This window comes from Myodes glareolus, chromosome 4 (genome assembly GCF_982192425.1).
Source record: "Myodes glareolus chromosome 4, mMyoGla1.1, whole genome shotgun sequence".
NCBI classification, from domain to species: Eukaryota; Metazoa; Chordata; class Mammalia; order Rodentia; family Cricetidae; genus Myodes; species Myodes glareolus.
In genome coordinates this window covers 90,508,383-90,524,318 of record NC_142029.1, presented here as the reverse complement: position 1 = coordinate 90,524,318, position 15,936 = coordinate 90,508,383, and the positions used below count along the sequence as shown (strand labels likewise).

At 41.7% G+C, this 15,936-nt stretch overlaps 2 protein-coding genes across 3 annotated transcripts; one reads left to right on the top strand and one right to left on the bottom strand.

Annotated features, from left to right (window-relative positions):
• Positions 1–1,405: 1,405 nt before the first annotated feature.
• LOC125416072 (nucleoside diphosphate kinase D, mitochondrial-like) lies at positions 1,406–1,993 on the bottom strand. 2 transcript variants are annotated; one of them, XM_087905098.1, is made up of 2 exons: positions 1,776–1,993; positions 1,406–1,673 (listed from the first exon to the last, which is right to left on the bottom strand). In XM_087905098.1, exons 1-2 carry the CDS (start codon positions 1,991–1,993, stop codon positions 1,436–1,438), a joined length of 456 nt encoding a protein of 151 aa, XP_087761224.1. In that variant the 3' UTR covers positions 1,406–1,435. The 2 variants fall into 2 exon arrangements, with proteins under 2 accessions (XP_087761224.1, XP_048314723.1); XM_048458766.3 differs by having other exon boundaries at positions 1,406–1,993.
• Positions 1,994–4,437: 2,444 nt separating this feature from the next.
• Positions 4,438–6,574, top strand: Pate2 (prostate and testis expressed 2). Its single transcript, XM_085688560.2, has 4 exons — positions 4,438–4,601; positions 4,747–4,760; positions 5,382–5,532; positions 5,851–6,574. The coding sequence occupies exons 1-4, from the start codon at positions 4,550–4,552 to the stop codon at positions 5,985–5,987; spliced, it is 354 nt and encodes a 117-aa protein (XP_085544686.1). The 5' UTR covers positions 4,438–4,549; the 3' UTR covers positions 5,988–6,574.
• The last annotated feature ends 9,362 nt before the right edge of the window (positions 6,575–15,936 follow it).

Below are 15,936 nucleotides of genomic sequence, written 5' to 3'. Positions count from 1 at the left end.
CCTTTAGAATTGGTAGAAAATCACAGAGACATGCAAACAGAGGTAATTATTCCCTGGAGCCTATGACTGCTCTGGTAGCACTGAAAGTTTTATCTTCAGAATGTATTATAGTATTGTCTAGAAAGCCAAAACAGAGAAGTCACTCAAGTACATGACTTTTATTGTTAATATCTATAAAATTATGGAAGTACCAATGTGTGAATATATTTTTTCGGATCTATTTGATTGTCTTCCACTTAGAGATGTAAAAGATGGACAGATACTCTGTGTCCACGATGGCCTCTTCCATCCATGGACATACTGGGTGGTATAAGAGTCCTGGGCTGTTTGTAAGAAATTTCACCTGAGGAACCAATGTATGATCTGTTATGGTTGGATTGAGATGATTTCGGGGGATAGGGTACACATTTGGTAAGACATTTCTGAAAGATTTAACTATGCCAATAGTATCATGTTAGCTTGTCCTGCTCACCAGCTTGTAATAGATTGGTGCCATGACTGAAACATGATTCTTATATTTTGTGTACAATTACTTTCATCATTGTGGGAACCAGGGAGCTATCATGGCGTTAGATGATAGTTTAAGATAGACTTTTCTTCCGATTCACCCAGCACCTCATCATAGAAAGCCTCACATTACCCAGGGCATTCCAGGCTACTTCTTGAAAGTTCTTCCCAAGAATACCTTTCTTTCTGTGTGGGCATATGCCTGGCTTAAAAACAAGACAATGTCTATGTCTTTCTGTAACCATGAGTGACCTGTCCTGACATTAGGCCACATTGTGGATCAAGATGTGCCACACTAATGATGACCATTTAGTGCAGCTGGAGACTAGAATTCAGTACACCTGGCTTTGAATTTGTCAGTCCAGTAGTTCACCTGCTGTATTTATAGTAACTATGTTTCTTTTGACTGGTTAAGCAAGAAGGGCAACACTGTGATTTGCCTCCTTTGTTCTTACTTGGAAAGTTTTAGTCATTAATATTTAACTGGCATGCTCTAACAGAGTTAGATTTTTACTTAAAAATCACTGAGTTCTACTTAATTTATTATCCATCGTTTTATTGAAGTGTGTAATTAACTGAAGGAGTGGTTTTTCTTAAAATCCAAATATTTATTTCCACTTAGACTAACTTACTATTTCTTTTTGTTTTCCCGTTTAAAGCAGAAGATTTTAATGTCTCTCCTTTGGAGCAGGCAAAATCACCTCTGATAATGTCTGAAAGGTTGTCTGGCACTTAGGTACAGAAGGATATGATCCAATATTGTGCTGGTTTAGGATACAAGGCACCTAAAGTTGAGACTTAGACTCCCCTGGGCTGGAGTTGGACTAAAGGTGAACAGGGTGTGGTTTTGAAGATGGGAAGAGTATGGGCTTGGGTTCTTGTTGGCAGGGTTGGATGAACCCTGAAGAACAGTGGGCAGTTCAAACCCTCAGGCTGGGCTGCAGCTGCTGTGGTGACCGCCGTCTGCCCAGTTTAACAGTTTGCTGCTCTGAAACCACAGCTGGATCTCCCTCTGGGCACCCTCCACAGAATCGCTAGCATGGATGACATTCCTGCTGATGTGAACACTGAAGTCTCCCCGGATTGTCCCAGGGGCTGCCTCGGTTGAGTCAGTGTGTCCTATCATGGTCCTTGAGATGTGGACCACATTGTGCCCTTCCCAGACCATGGCCACCACAGGCCCAGAGCTCATGTAGCTGATAAGAGCTGGGTAGAATGGCTTTCTCTGCAGGTCCCGGTAGTGCTCAGCAAGGATGCTTTCTGGTGCTTGCAACATCTTCATCCCCACCAGCTTGAAGCCCCGCCTCTCAAAGCTGTGTATCACAGTCCCCACTAGCCTCCACTGCACCCCATCAGGCTTCACCACAACCAGGGTATGCGTCTGGGGCCAGGAAGGCCCTCGGGAACTGGGATGCACCAGCAGGCCTGGAATGCATGGCCCGCACAACAAGGCCCGCAGCAGGGCGCGCCCAAAGAGGCAGCCCATGAAGCGGGCTGGCGGGGCCCTAACTTACTATTTCATGTTGATTGCATTTTTTTTTTAATTAGGAAAGTAAAAAGGGACCATTGCTAGGGTATGGGAATGGGCAAACAATAGAGAGGGTCATAGCAGGGAACAGGTGATCTGACTGGGGAAATGGAATAAAAGGGAGGAGGGAACTAAATATGGAGGGGGAAGGTATTGTAGAAGGAGGGTAAAATAACAATAAGGATGTTGAAAAAGTCATAAGGAATAATTCTATAAGCTATTTACCTAAAAACCTTATAATATGTATAAGTCAGTAAATAAATATACATACATAGTTTAAAAAAACCTTTCTTATTTTGGTTGACAATGCTCTCCCCAAGAAACAAAGACAACCGAACAAAAACTTCAACCCTAGGCACAAGAAGCTCTCTTTTTAGTTTTTGGACAGGATTTACCAAGAGACTCCCTAAATGTAAAGACTGTCACCATTGCCCTCGGTTGCCTCCCCAGAATTGGAAGGTAAGCCCTTATGGCCGAAGACACCTTGCTTTTCAGGTACAAAACCCAGAGGCCCACGAATTGGATCTGACCAGAATGCCTCTTCCCTGAGGACTAGCTTTCTTGGTACCAGAAGTCACCATGTGAGCTTCCAAAGGAGGGAAGCAGTCAATAGTTCTACCTAGCTATGATGCCTACGAACCACAGCAATGACCAATATGGCCACGATAACCTTAAGGAAGCACTAGTGGTGCACATGCCTGGGTGGTAAGCAACAGCTCTCCAATTGGACTGAAGACCCACTCCACAAGTGGGAACTCATGCTGGATACTGGAAACCTAGCTAACTACCTGAGGATAGTGAAGTCATGGATTTTGGAGGAGAATCTAGAACTACCATTTTATAAGCTAGCATAAATCCCTAGATATATGTCCTACCCACAGAGAAGTGTGGTCCTCACCTCTCATTAAGGAAACTTCTCTTGGCAGCATTTTAAGACCATTACAGAAAACCACAGCCAATCAAAAACGCAATGTTTGTGGAGTTCAGTCCCACTGATATATCTACAATACAACTCCCACACTTAAGACCCAGGGATCATTGGGGAAGAGGGACCAGAAAGATCGTGAAAACCAGAGGAAAAGGGAGTTTGCTGTGAGATTGTGTCTTCCAGAAACGTTAGAAGTCACACACATAAGGTGTCACAAACATGACTGCCTAAACATGAGCCAAACACGGACAATAGCAACAGCCATGCCAAAGTGGATGGGGAAAGTCCATGAGGCCTCAACCATTAATCAAGAACTACAAGCAACGAAGAAATGTTCAGAGTGGGAGAAACAGTCATTCCTAGAGAAGACCACATCATGGTTATCCAATATCCAAAAGTCAGCCCCGAAACTATATGTGCAACTAGTAGTATACAGAACGAGTAGGTTATGTTTAGAAACATTTATGCACAAACATATACATATGCACGTAACAACAACTGATGAAAAAAAGCAATGAATTTGAAAGTGAGCAAGGAGGGGAATATGTCAGAGTTTGGAGGGAGGAAAGGGAAAGGGGGAAATGGTATATTTATACTATATTCTCAAAAATAAAAGAAAATCAATCTGATAAACTTGCTGGCTCAGCAAGGAAAATGAACTATGAATGCAAAAGTAGATGCGACAAGACCATCATTCATTCATGTCACAGATGTTTGTCAGATGTTTTCTATAGTCAAAGCCCCCAGATGCAGGGTGTGTCATGCTAAATAAAATAAAAGCCTTGCTTTGTCCTAGTGAAAGAGCCAAGATGTTAAGAAACAGATATGCAAGGCCAGGTAGTGAGACAGGAAGGGACCCGGAGGTGCTGTTTTCCCCAGGCTGCTGAGATAATGCTGTTGTATCGGTTTGGGTGGCATCTGAGTCAGGACTTAAGCCAGCAACGTCAATATGTCTGGGAAAGACACTGAAGAGGTAGTTATTACTTATTTTCCCTGGAAGTGCCTTATCAGCTGAAAGAGTTTGAGAATTTTTCCTAAATATGCTGAGAAGTCCTTGGAAGGTTTGGATTGGCAACATGGCATCTATGACTTATAAAAGGTTCTCCTGTTTTTACCTGGAGAAATCACCATGAAGGGGCAAGAGTAGAAGCAAGGATTCCAAATAATAAAGCTATTGGCCGGTCAAGATAATGATGGCTCAGCTGATGGCAAGGGTAGTGGAGATAGAGAAAAATCTATGCAGCTGTGGAGAAGCCAGTAGGTAGAATGGATGAGATTTGCTCTCACTCTCCTTTAAGGATGGGACAAATGGAGTTCTAACAACCAACTCCAAGATTTGTCAAGCCCTGCAGCCCGAAACAGGAGCAGGTTTGGGGAATCAGGGAGGTCACAACTTTTAAGATCCAGGAGTGTGTCCTGAGGGAGTCAGGCACGATGATTCTGAGAACTGAGAAGTACTGTCTGTCCTGGAAAATTAATAATGATGTAATTTAGACAAATGTCCCAAGGACAGGCCAGCCTCTCCTCTCAAGTGAGAAAAGAGTCAGTACCTCCCACAGGAAGCTGCTGAAGACAAGGGTTGCAGGATGTGTGCTCTGTTGGTGCTGGGGATGATTTTTCTGTCTTATCCGTATTGGGGTAAGTCTTAGAAGTGAAGATACAACTGGCGGTTACTTAAGAAGTTTCTAGATGCTGGGAAAGGAGGAATTTCTAAAACTGGCCCTGGGGCTGTGGATGTCTATGAGACTGTGACAAGGGAGACTACTTTTCCTTCTCTTTGTAGGTGACCTTCGTGAAGTTGGACAAGGTATGCCCGTGACTGTTGTAAAAATCTTTGGTAAACAGTTCATTTGTGACATGTTTAGGAGTAAACCCTCTTTTGAAGGAATCCTCAGAATCCAGGCTTCTTCTGGCATAGTTACTCTGTTTCTGCTAGTAAGGAGGTGAGGATACCTTTGTTTCCTTTTATCGGTTACTGACAAAATATTCAGAATCTTGTCATGTAGACAAGATGTTTATTACTTGAGCTCGATGGGTAAATTCTACAGGAATTCTGATCTCCTCAAATGATAGACTTTTGGTTTGTGTTTATATACTTCTCCATCACATTTCCAGCACTTGGGAAACAAAGGCAGGTGGATCGCTATGTCTGGACTACATGAAGAGTTTCAGGACAGCCAGGGCTGTATAGAGAGACCCTGTATCAAACAAAACAGAACAAAGCAAAGCAAAGCAAAGCAAAGCAAAGCAAAGCAAAGCAAAGCAAAGCAAAGCAAAGCAAAACAAAACAACGTTTCTCTCTTACAAGATTCTTATGGGAGTCCTATTTGGGGAAGGTTAGAACCAATGAATTAATACTTAACTTCCCACAGAGAAGGCTCCAATTGCAGAATTTTCCTTGAGATTACATTCACCAAGTACTTCTTTCTGTGTCTCGAAGATCTTGGAAAAATGTGTTATAAATGTAAGCAGTATCATCTTGGGTTATGCTATGACGTCATGAGATCCTGCACACTGAAGCATAGACAGTCCTGTGCTGCTGAGAACTTTTACATACTCACAAAAAAAGGTAATGTAGGGAATAGAGTGATGGGCAGCTAACCATACCTTCCCTCCTAAATAATAGTGTTCTCTGTGCTTAGGATGAGTGGGGAAGTGGAGTTGATGAGGATGAGTGGTCTTGGACAGGGGTGGAAAGATGGTCCTTTCCCTAAGATAACACTGAGTGATGGAGGGGTTGATGTCTCTGCTCAGCTCTGGAATAAAAGCCCTTCTCTGGATTAGCAGTGAGTAGAGAAAGGTTATGATGGTTTGAAGATGAGCTATTACCAAGAATATAGAAGGAATGAATGGTCTTTAAAATTCTTTTTCTCTTTCACTCCCTCAGGGCAGAGCATGTATCATTATTCAAGACTGTCATGTATGACCAATTGTGAGGACATCAACTTCCTGAGTTATGAAAAGAGAATAGAACTCATCTGTTGCAAACACAGTAGCTATTGTAACCTCCCAATGGGACTCTAGTTCTGAGTTCTTATGGATTTGGCATCATTATTCAATTTACTACCCACTCCTTCCCCCCCCAAGTTTTCATTTGTTCTCCTCTCCTAACTAATAGTAAATGAGAAAGTCATTTAACAGTGAAAAGGGAAGTAGTCATCAGAGGAATTGGACTGGGAGATCAACCTCATTGCCAAGCAAATCTTTGTAAATTGTTTTTCTCATATCTGGCAGGGCACTTGGGTTGCCTACAGTGCTGCTAGTCATGAATAGGTCTAGAGTTAGTTAGCCCCTATATGAAAACATAAAGTCTTGTGTCAAAATGTTATCCCAACTTTGTAAGAGAAATCTCTGTGTATACTCTGACATGCTCTGTACCAATTGAATTGGGATTCTCTTTGGACTAGCTCTGAGACTTCCTGGCACAATATTTTCTCTCAAGGATTCTGAAGGTAGGAAGGAGATGACCCCTACTTTTCAATGTGCTGATGATCTGATACAAATATTTGCCTGATAGATTTCATGGGGGGGCATCTCTGGTGAGAAAAAGCTAAACAAACCGAGAGATTAAACAACAATACTTTCGAAACTTGCGGAAATTGTCATTGATTCAGAAACAGTTAAATGTGTGTGGATCTGATTTGTATTATCAAGGCTCTGGGTTGAACTAGGTGATTGGATTGGGGATTGAGGCCTTGTTCAAAATTGGCTACTCAACTCCTTCTGATGGGAATTCAGAAAAGGAAAATGGGTTTCTATTGTTGATAAAGGTAACCGAATATGTAGAGATAGCATGAGGTATCATGTTCTAGTTTCATTTTTGTTGCTTGGATAAAACATTCTAACCCAAACCAACTAAGGCCAGGAAAGGGTTTATCTGGCTTATACTTCTAGATCTTAGTCTCTCATGGAGGGAAGTCAGTACAGGAACTCAAGACAGGAGCCTGAAACCAGAGAGGAACAATGCTTGATAGCTTATCTGCAGGCCTATGCTTAGCAAGCTTTCTCATACAATACAAGACCACCTGTTTAGGAGTGGTAGTACCTGCAGTGGTCTGGGCTGTCTTATGTCAATAAGAATAATCAAGATTGTCTCCCAAAGACATGTCCACAAGGCAACCTGATCACAGCAATTTCTTAATTGATGGTACTAAGTTGACAAAGTTAACTAGGACATGGTGTTTGGGTAATACTGTGTGCCAGGGTAAGATCATGTTACGAGTAGCAGAAAGAATGAAAGACTAGAAGTTAACACCAGTAAGAGGAGAAATACGCAGACACTACATGGGTCAAGTACCAAGGAATAAACAAAAACAGAGTAGCAGACACTGGAGCATCACACATGGGGCCAGGATGAGCAGAGGGCAACCACGGTTCTCTGGTTAGGAAGCTGACTGCAATTCCTGGTCCTGGATTCTTATGAGCCTTCTCAACTGTATTATGCCACAATAAACTCTCCAATGAACCAATTGTCTACTTGAAGAATTAAATGAACTTTCTGTTCTTGTCTTGTGTCTCAGAATGCAATTTGTTGCCTTTTTTGGCAGGGGGGAGGAGAGGGAATTCCCAGTTTGGACTAGATAGCCAGGATAGACGAAAACACAAACCCCAAACCAAATCAAACCAACCAAATAAACAACCCCCAAAACCAAGCCAAAACCCCAAAACTAAACCAAACCACACGAAACTAACCCAAAATCCATGGAGACAGTTTTTCAGAATAGACAAGCAGTCTGGAAAAGCCAGTGGAATATGGGAGTTTGAATTTGTGTCCTGGGATTTTGATGTACCTGGACACATGAGGATAGTAGAGGTCGGTGTAGGAAAAAAGTATTATTTAGCACTGAGTTTCAAAAACACCTTTACAAAGATCACGAACCAATGATTAACAAAGCCAAATTTGAATTTTGTTGAACATGAAGAGTTGTAATTAATTAGAAACTTGTTCTGTGCTCCCTGAGTAGACAGCAGGAGTAGGAGCCATACAGCACTGGGTTTTATGCAGACATGGGTGTTTTTGATGCCTGCACAGACTGTCCTGGTCAGTGCTCAGTTGCGTGGATCTTTGACTTTTGAAAGCTCTGTTTCTTACTTATCTATAGATTTTCTCTCTGCTTAACAGGATTTGCTTTGTCCACTTGCTAAACTCTCAGCTTGGCTGTAGTCATCAACTGATGCGTGTATGGACTCTTGGACCAAGGTGTGGATCAGTCTGTGGTATAATTTGTGCCCAGCACCTTTTATAATGGGGCAAGTCTAAAGTCAGTCTGTAACCGAGACCATTAACATTTTTCTTCCTCACTTCTTTCCTTCATTTTTTCCTAAGTTTTGGAGGGTGTGGTATGATGCTGGGAATCAAACCCACAGCCTCATGATGGCTAAGCAAGTATGTGACCACTGAGCTAACTACCAACCCTTATTCTCTAAGTTTTAAGAGGAAACAACCCCACTATTGGGAATGGAGCTCTCAAACAAGTTGAGTCAGGTTGGAAAATGAAGTTGTGCTTTGTTTCTATTGAGTGAGAGAGGGAACAGGGTCTGAATGCATAACTCATGAAAGAGGAGACTCTGATCTAGGACTCTCCACAACCTGGATGAAATTGTCCTAACCCTTGAGGAAATTTTCTTTCATTTCACCCATCATGGGACATTCTCCCCAGTTCTAGTGTGCAATCTGGGCAAAATAACAAGGCAAAACCTGGCTGAAAATTTCTTTCCCCAAACGATGCCACCTGAGTGTCTATTTTACCTGACACTCCTCCTTCATGCGGTAGTTACATAGGGATTATTTTACAGATATCTTCTTAAGAGCTGTACTTGGGCCAGTAACCTGTGCATCTGGAATTGACCAACAAATAATTCACTCAGCTCCATAATTAATCCAAAATGAATTTCACATGTATTAAAGTTATCATTGTGAAAAAAATCAAATAAACTTTGATTTCAAAAAATGTGTTGTGTCTATCATCATTTAATATTTGCTAAACAAATTCTATATACCTTAATATATGTATAGCTGTATAATCTCACATGCTTTTCACAGTTTCTATAATCTAGGCAAACTGATAGATAAGAAATCTGATAGCAGGCTAATGAAATAAGTAGACAAATATCAGAAAATTACATTTTCCAGTCCTGACTATTATTTCACTGTGATCAAGCAAGTCCTTGACTGAAGTAACGTGTCACTTTGTCTCTCAGTTTCAGGTCCACAGTGAATGGTATGGGCTCATGTGACAGGAAACTTCAATCTGAACTATTTACATATGGGAAGGTCAGGGAACAGAGGCTGCCCAGGAGCAGGAATGAGCTACTGACCCTCAAAGCTGTGAGTGGCAGCCTAGGCCCTATACACCAGTTCCCAAAGTCTCTCCAAACATGGCCACCAGCCTGGAACCAAACATTCAAACATCTGAGCCTGTGAGGGACATTTCATGTTGAAACCATAGCACAGTGCTTTGTAATACATTGTTGCGCACACACTGTGTTCACTGGAACTGTGGTTAGAATTTTGTAGATAAACACTGGGGCTTATCTCTTCTCCTTGATGACCAAGGTCTCAGAGGAAGACCAAAGACAAAAGAAAACCAGAAACTGGAGATTGTATCCTGATTTTTGCTCCAGCCTTGGGGGTCATGTTTGCAGCACTACACTGATTCCCTGCCTCCACTAGAGGGTAGGAAGGTCTAGAAAAGCTTGTGATATGGGAGGTATGCTAACAACAATTTTTGGAAAATACAGTCTACTACAAATAGTTAAAGGTGGAGCTAAGTTTAATCCAAGATCTGTAGAATCCATTCTCATTCTGTCTTCACTATTAGATACCAGTATTTTTAAGGTGTCTACATATCTAATGGTTGAGGAAAGCTTTTCTAACTAAGTTATCAGTTAAAAAGATTTATAGATTTAAGATCAAATCAGTCAAAATCCCAGCATGGGTGGGTCAGAAGCTCAAGATACCCCACCAGAGTCTGAGGGGCTATTGCCTATTGATAGCTGCTTGGGGAGTGTTTGTCAGTTTTCTTTAGGCATACAGGTCCTGAAAGGTGATCCATGACCTAGTAGATGATCCCATACCCACGAACATTCAGGTAGCACTAAATAGCTTCAGAGGGTGTTAATGAAAAGAGAGAGCACACGAAGTTAGGGGAGAAAGTATTGGGGGATAAGGGTAGGTGAAGGAATGGAGAGGATTTAATCTAAATACATCATATACATGTATGAATATGAAAATATATTTAAAATAACAAAATTAGGATATGCATATATATTTAATATAGATTCACATATATATCAATATATAATATATAACATCAATATATATATTCATATATATATGAATCTCACATTCAGAAGCTTAATTTGTGGAAAAAATTAGAGAGGGAAAATAAATGCAAAGATGACAAGCTATATAGACATATTTTAATATAAAAAAGGCGTAAGGAAGCTGGATTTGGGGCTGGAGAGATGGCTCTGCTCTCCCAGAGGTCCTGAGTTTATTCTCAGCAACAATATGGTGAGAGTTATTGTTCTCTTCTGGTGTGCAGACATACATGTGAGCAGAATATTGCACACATAATAAATAAATAAGTAAATAAATAAATCTTTTAAAAAGCTGGATTTGGGCATCCATGTGTGTACACATGTTTGACTATATGTATATATTCATTCTATCAGTTCTGATCCTTTAGTGAATCCTGATTTTATCATAGTAATAAGGTAGACACCTTAAAGAAAAGTCATACTGGGGTGACTCAGAGTCCCTAAAATGTAATCTATAGCTACTAGTGGTGAGCGATGGGCAAATGAGGGATGTCTTGACTCATAATATTTCTCTGTAGCTTCACATTAAAAATCTAGTATGGATGATGCCAATTTTCTCATCCAAGGTATCAAAGTAGTTAAGTCTTGGTGAAGCGTGGGAGACAGACAAGAGCAGAATTTAAATGGCTTTTCTCTAATGCCACAGGCTATGCCTGCTTCCACTTCTTCAGGCAATATGCATATGACCTTAGAACAGAAAGTTTCTGGGTAATACATAAATAAGATAAAACATCCAGGCTGGAGTGGTGACTCACCCATAATTTCAACACTCTGGAGGCTGGGGCAGGATGATCAAAAGCCCAAGGCCAGGCTAGGCTACATAGAGAGACCCTGCCTCAAAGGGAATGGGTAAGCAAAGAAAGGAAAACATACAAGTATCTTGCTAACACTGAGTGTAGGTACACAGGTCTTTCCTCCGTTTCTTCGTGGCGATTCGCAGGGCCGTTTGACCTTTGGCTCCCTGGATATTCTGCACTAGCACTGGCTTGAGGGTATAGTTTAGAAAGAACTTGGCTCTCTTTTGTTATGGTAATTCCACCTGTAAAGAAGGTTCCAGCTGCAGGCCCTATATGCCTGCCCCGCCAGGCTCCCCGAGCTGATTTTGCCTGAGGCGCAGGGCACCTGTCATCTCTACCACTGCTCCTGATGGGAGGGGGCTGTGCCCTTTTGAACCCTCTTGCCTACTGGTATAAATACCCGACTTGAGTTTAATAAAGTAGCCATTTACTCTTTGGTAAGTGAGCAGGTCTCCTTGTATCTGTCTGTTTAAACCCTTAGGACAGTCGTCCATTCTCGTGGACTTGAGTCAGGAAAGTGCACGCCTGAATTGGGCCTGGGTATCCACAGAAAAGTGTGGAGGCTAACAACTGAGGACAACCAAATACCTTTATCTAAGTGCGGCGAGAAAGAGCATCTACCTAGGACACTACGATCAGGGGAGCAGAACAGCACGCCAAGAAAACCCTTAACCAAGAGACTGGCAACAATGCCTCAGGAAATGACGTGGTTCTCAGCGCTGCATGAGAAGAACAAATGCTAGCTCAGACGTGTGGTTTCAAAGACACGGCAGCAATCTCTGTAGTCGAGGGTGAGTTGATTCAGAGTTGCTCAGCTTCAGAGTTTCTCCAGGGTTGACTTGGACAGGGAGGGACAGAAACCATGCTCTGTCTCCATCTCACAAGGACCTGCCAGTGTCCTCTCCTATTTCATGAGTCTCTGAGAAGAAGAAAAGCTTACTTCACCTCTAAACAGAAGGCCAAATTCTCAACCTAGGGCAGAACTACCTAAAACCCCAAGGGCCACAGTAATTTCTTAAGTGCTAGGAGAAAACAAATCACTGAGTTCAGAAACAAGACAGAAACTAGAACGTCCTGAGAGGAACTCGGCTCAGCTGAGCCACACACTCTCCTTATCAGGGGAGGAGGCACAATCCTTATACATGACTCCATCTCCTCCCCTGCCCCTCATCCTGACCTAGCAGGCCAGCTTACAGTTCTAAGTTCAAATGCAACTTCTTTATGAAGAGCTTTCCCATGACCCACTCTGCACCGCCTTTTCTTTATTTCTTATATTTTCTACACTATTTACAGATGTATTTATTTCTAGCTGTTTGTAGCATGACCTGTATGCGAATCAAACACCTGGGGTTTCCTGCATTTATGACTTTGGCAACTAAAATTTAATCTCCCACTGACTTCGTTCCTCTAATTGTGAATTATTTAGGTGGGCATGATACCATGGGTGTGCAGGTTTTTTCGGGTCATTGAGCCGTAATACTGGGTGTGTGAAGTAATAATTCTTACAGGAAAATGACCAGTAGGTTATCAGATTCAAGTGGGTCACCAATGCACAGTTCATGACATGAACACCCAGATGGCTCTGTTCTTTACTTCCCTTCTTACTGTACGTGTGCACACCCTCTGTTTGTTGATTTTCATAGCCAACTGATTTGATAAGGAGGGAATTAGAATTTACAAATATTCTGTCAATCATGACTGAAGAATTAAATGCTGATAAAAAAGTATTCCTAAAAGACAGCAATGAAGAAAAAAATGCTGACATAACAATTGGTTATTTGTTTCATTTGTAGCTTTAAGATAATTCAGGATCATTTGCTAACACTCTGGCTGCAGGTAAAGCCTGACCCTCATGGGTAGAAGTTATTTGTACTGGAACACGCACACATTTTAGATCCAACTGCTCCTGGTAACAGTGGTGCTTCCAATGCCATTATTGCAGGCTAGGAAAAGCCCCAGTCTTTGCCATGACAGTTCACACAGCACCTTTCACAAGAAAAGAACCCTTTTTTTTTTTTTTTACAAAGATGATGCAGTAGTGGGCTCATGGCTGTGAAGAGTACTGATCTCCCATGTATCTCATTGTCTCGAGCTGTTAACCTAAGAGATGGGGGCATGTGTCAATAAAATCTCAGTTAAACTATGATTTGGAATCAAGCATTACAGTGATTGCCTATCAAATGGGATGTAACATAGACTCTAAGATAGGTTAATATATGACTCTGCTTTACAACTGAACAGGAAACACAGGCCCAGGAATCAAGATTTAGAAGTGAGAACAAATTATTGTGTTCTTAGCATTTTTACTTGTTCACAAAGAAATGTTTCTGAGGATTTGAAGTGTATACTCTAATGAACTAGGGCTCCTTGTGCTACCGCAACAGTAAGAATGGAAGTGTTAAGTGCGCACATTCAGTCACACTGGGTGTCAGAACTTGGTGATGGGTGGTGGGGGGAAAGTTTTCATAGTTCGTTCTGGAAAGTCTTCATCCTTCCTCCACCTTCCACATTAACTAAAGCAAGCGAGCATCAGCTCCTGCCAGATTCAGTCAGCTTCCAAGTCCAGGAACTCCACTGGCTGTTCAATGGACCCAGTTACTGGAGAGAACCAATCATCCATCCCATTTCAGGAAAATGTTGTGAAGGACATAACAAGTCAAGATGATGTGACTGGATTGCTCTGGCTAATACTGCAGTGCTCCCTTAGATCCATCTGGGCAACGGAGCCCAGCAGAGGGTTTTCCAAATCTTCTCAGTCACACTGTGGGTTGCAGAATGGGCCCTATTATAGCTGTACTCTTCTGGGGTTTCAGCAAAATATGAAGTGGAGTCATGAATCAGGTGCGGAGAAAGAAGGAACCTGGATGAAAGGCCAAAGAGAACGTGACTGTGAACAACTGTGACTGGATTACAAACAAGAAGTGAAATCCAGGCAAGATGTGGTGGCACAAGAATGTAATTTCAATGCTCAGATGTTGAGCAGGAGTACTACCTCAGATTCCAGGTCAGTCTGAATATGCTTGAGACCTTGTCTCTTGGAATAAAAACAGTGAACTCTGGAAACACACCAAGTAAGGACAGAAAAATACAACAGCCTTTGGAACCAAAGCATGCCAAACCATAATATCCAAGAAGAAATAATGCTTAAGAAAGCATGGGGAGGGGGACTAAAGAGATGCTTCAGAGGTTAAGAGTGTGTGCTGTTCTTGCAAAGAACCTGGATTTAATTCCCAACATCTACATGTGACTTACAACAATCTGTAACTCCGGATCCAGGGAAGTCAATACTTTTTTGGCCTCCAAGGATACCAGACACACACACACACAGTTCCCATTCATATATGTAGGCAAACTCTCAGATACATAAAATAAAAATGGATAATTTTAAACAGAAAAAGTAATGGAAGTCTTCTTGATTAGGAAAATTATTGCAGATGTCACAGGACAGTGGGCTGTGGCGGCACAGTGAGGTGGGAATGACTTTGCCTGGCATATAGAAGTGCTAGTTCAAATATTCATAAAACTTTGGAAATGGAAACAGTAAAGCTACTGAATAGTTGAATGCATCAGGAAGGAAGATCCATGTCATCCCTTCAGGTAGACAAAAGATCCAGAATGTTTTATTGAGGGGGGACAAAACAAAGGTTTGGATCTTACAGATATCACTGGTCTGTTCAAACAAACCCTGGGCAGCTGTGCACAACTCTGTGTGTCTTAATCTCTCCCTTCTTTCCATCTCTTTATTGTTTCATGTAAGAATTGCTGTTGGTTGACAAGTGGAAGTGAATGGGTTGAGAAATGCTTATCATTGCACAGAAATGAATATCTGGGCTCTTACTCCACGATCAAGATAAATTTGAAACTCTCTCCTCTTATTTTGGCGAGGGGTAAGAAAGTATTTATGTGGAGAATAAATGAACATTGTTAGGCAAAATCCATGAAGTTATCTTTCTTGGTAAACAGAGTCCAAATACATATAGAACAGAGTATACAGATTCTGAATAGCCAGCGAGGTGACTCTGCTGTTATTAAATTATCATCTCTCACTTCCTCCTATAGCACAGGGAACAAATACAGAGACCCAGAGCCAGACATTATGCAGAGAGAGACACCTTAGAAGGCATAGGTCTAAATGCAATGTCTCCATCAAATCTCTTCCTCAGAGATCAGGGTGCCCTGAGGAAGAGGAGGCAGAGGGAATGGAGGACACCAGGAGAATGAGGCCCTCTAAAACAATTGAGCAAAGCTCATATGAACTCACAGGGACTGAAGCAGCAACATTGGGGTCTGTACAAGTCTGCACCAGGTCCTCTGTGGTGTGTGTGTGTGTGTGTGTGTGTGTGTGTGTGTGTGTGTGTGTATTAGCTTTCAGTTTAGTACTTTTGTCTTTTGTGGGACTTCTGAATGTGTGAGCAAGTTGGTCTCTGGTTCTTGTGCCTTCTCTTGGGATTCTTTTCCTTCTGTTGGTTTGCCGTTTCCAACTTTGATGTGATTTTTGTTTTATTATTTTATTTTATTTTGTTATGTTTTACTGTTGTTCTTAGAAGCCTGTTCTTTTCTAAAGAGAAAGATAAAGGGAGTGGATCCAGATGGGAGTGGAGATGGAAAGGAACTGGGAGGAGAAGAAGGAGGGAAAATGTAATCAGGATATAGTGTATGAGAAAAGACTCTATTTTTAATAAAATGGAAAAATTGCTCTCTCTCTGCTTTAGGCACATGTTCTACATTCTGCTACATGATGCCAACTTGCAAGGATTCCGTTTTATGCCTTACTCCCACCGCACTTCCAGGAACCAGCTTCATACTGCTTTCTAAGAGAGAATCATCATTTAACAGTGTTCCTTCCCTTGACG

What these genes read in the sequence shown, in the direction of transcription:
- LOC125416072 (XM_048458766.3), bottom strand. Translation starts at nt 1,993, where the DNA reads ATGGGCTGCCTCTTTGGGCGCGCCCTGCTGCGGGCCTTGTTGTGCGGG.
- Pate2 (XM_085688560.2), top strand. Translation starts at nt 4,550, where the DNA reads ATGTGTGCTCTGTTGGTGCTGGGGATGATTTTTCTGTCTTATCCGTAT. An exon ending in TTACATACTCACAAAAAAAG is followed by an intron (nt 5,533 to 5,850) that starts GTAATGTAGGGA and finishes TCACTCCCTCAG; the next exon opens with GGCAGAGCATGTATCATTAT.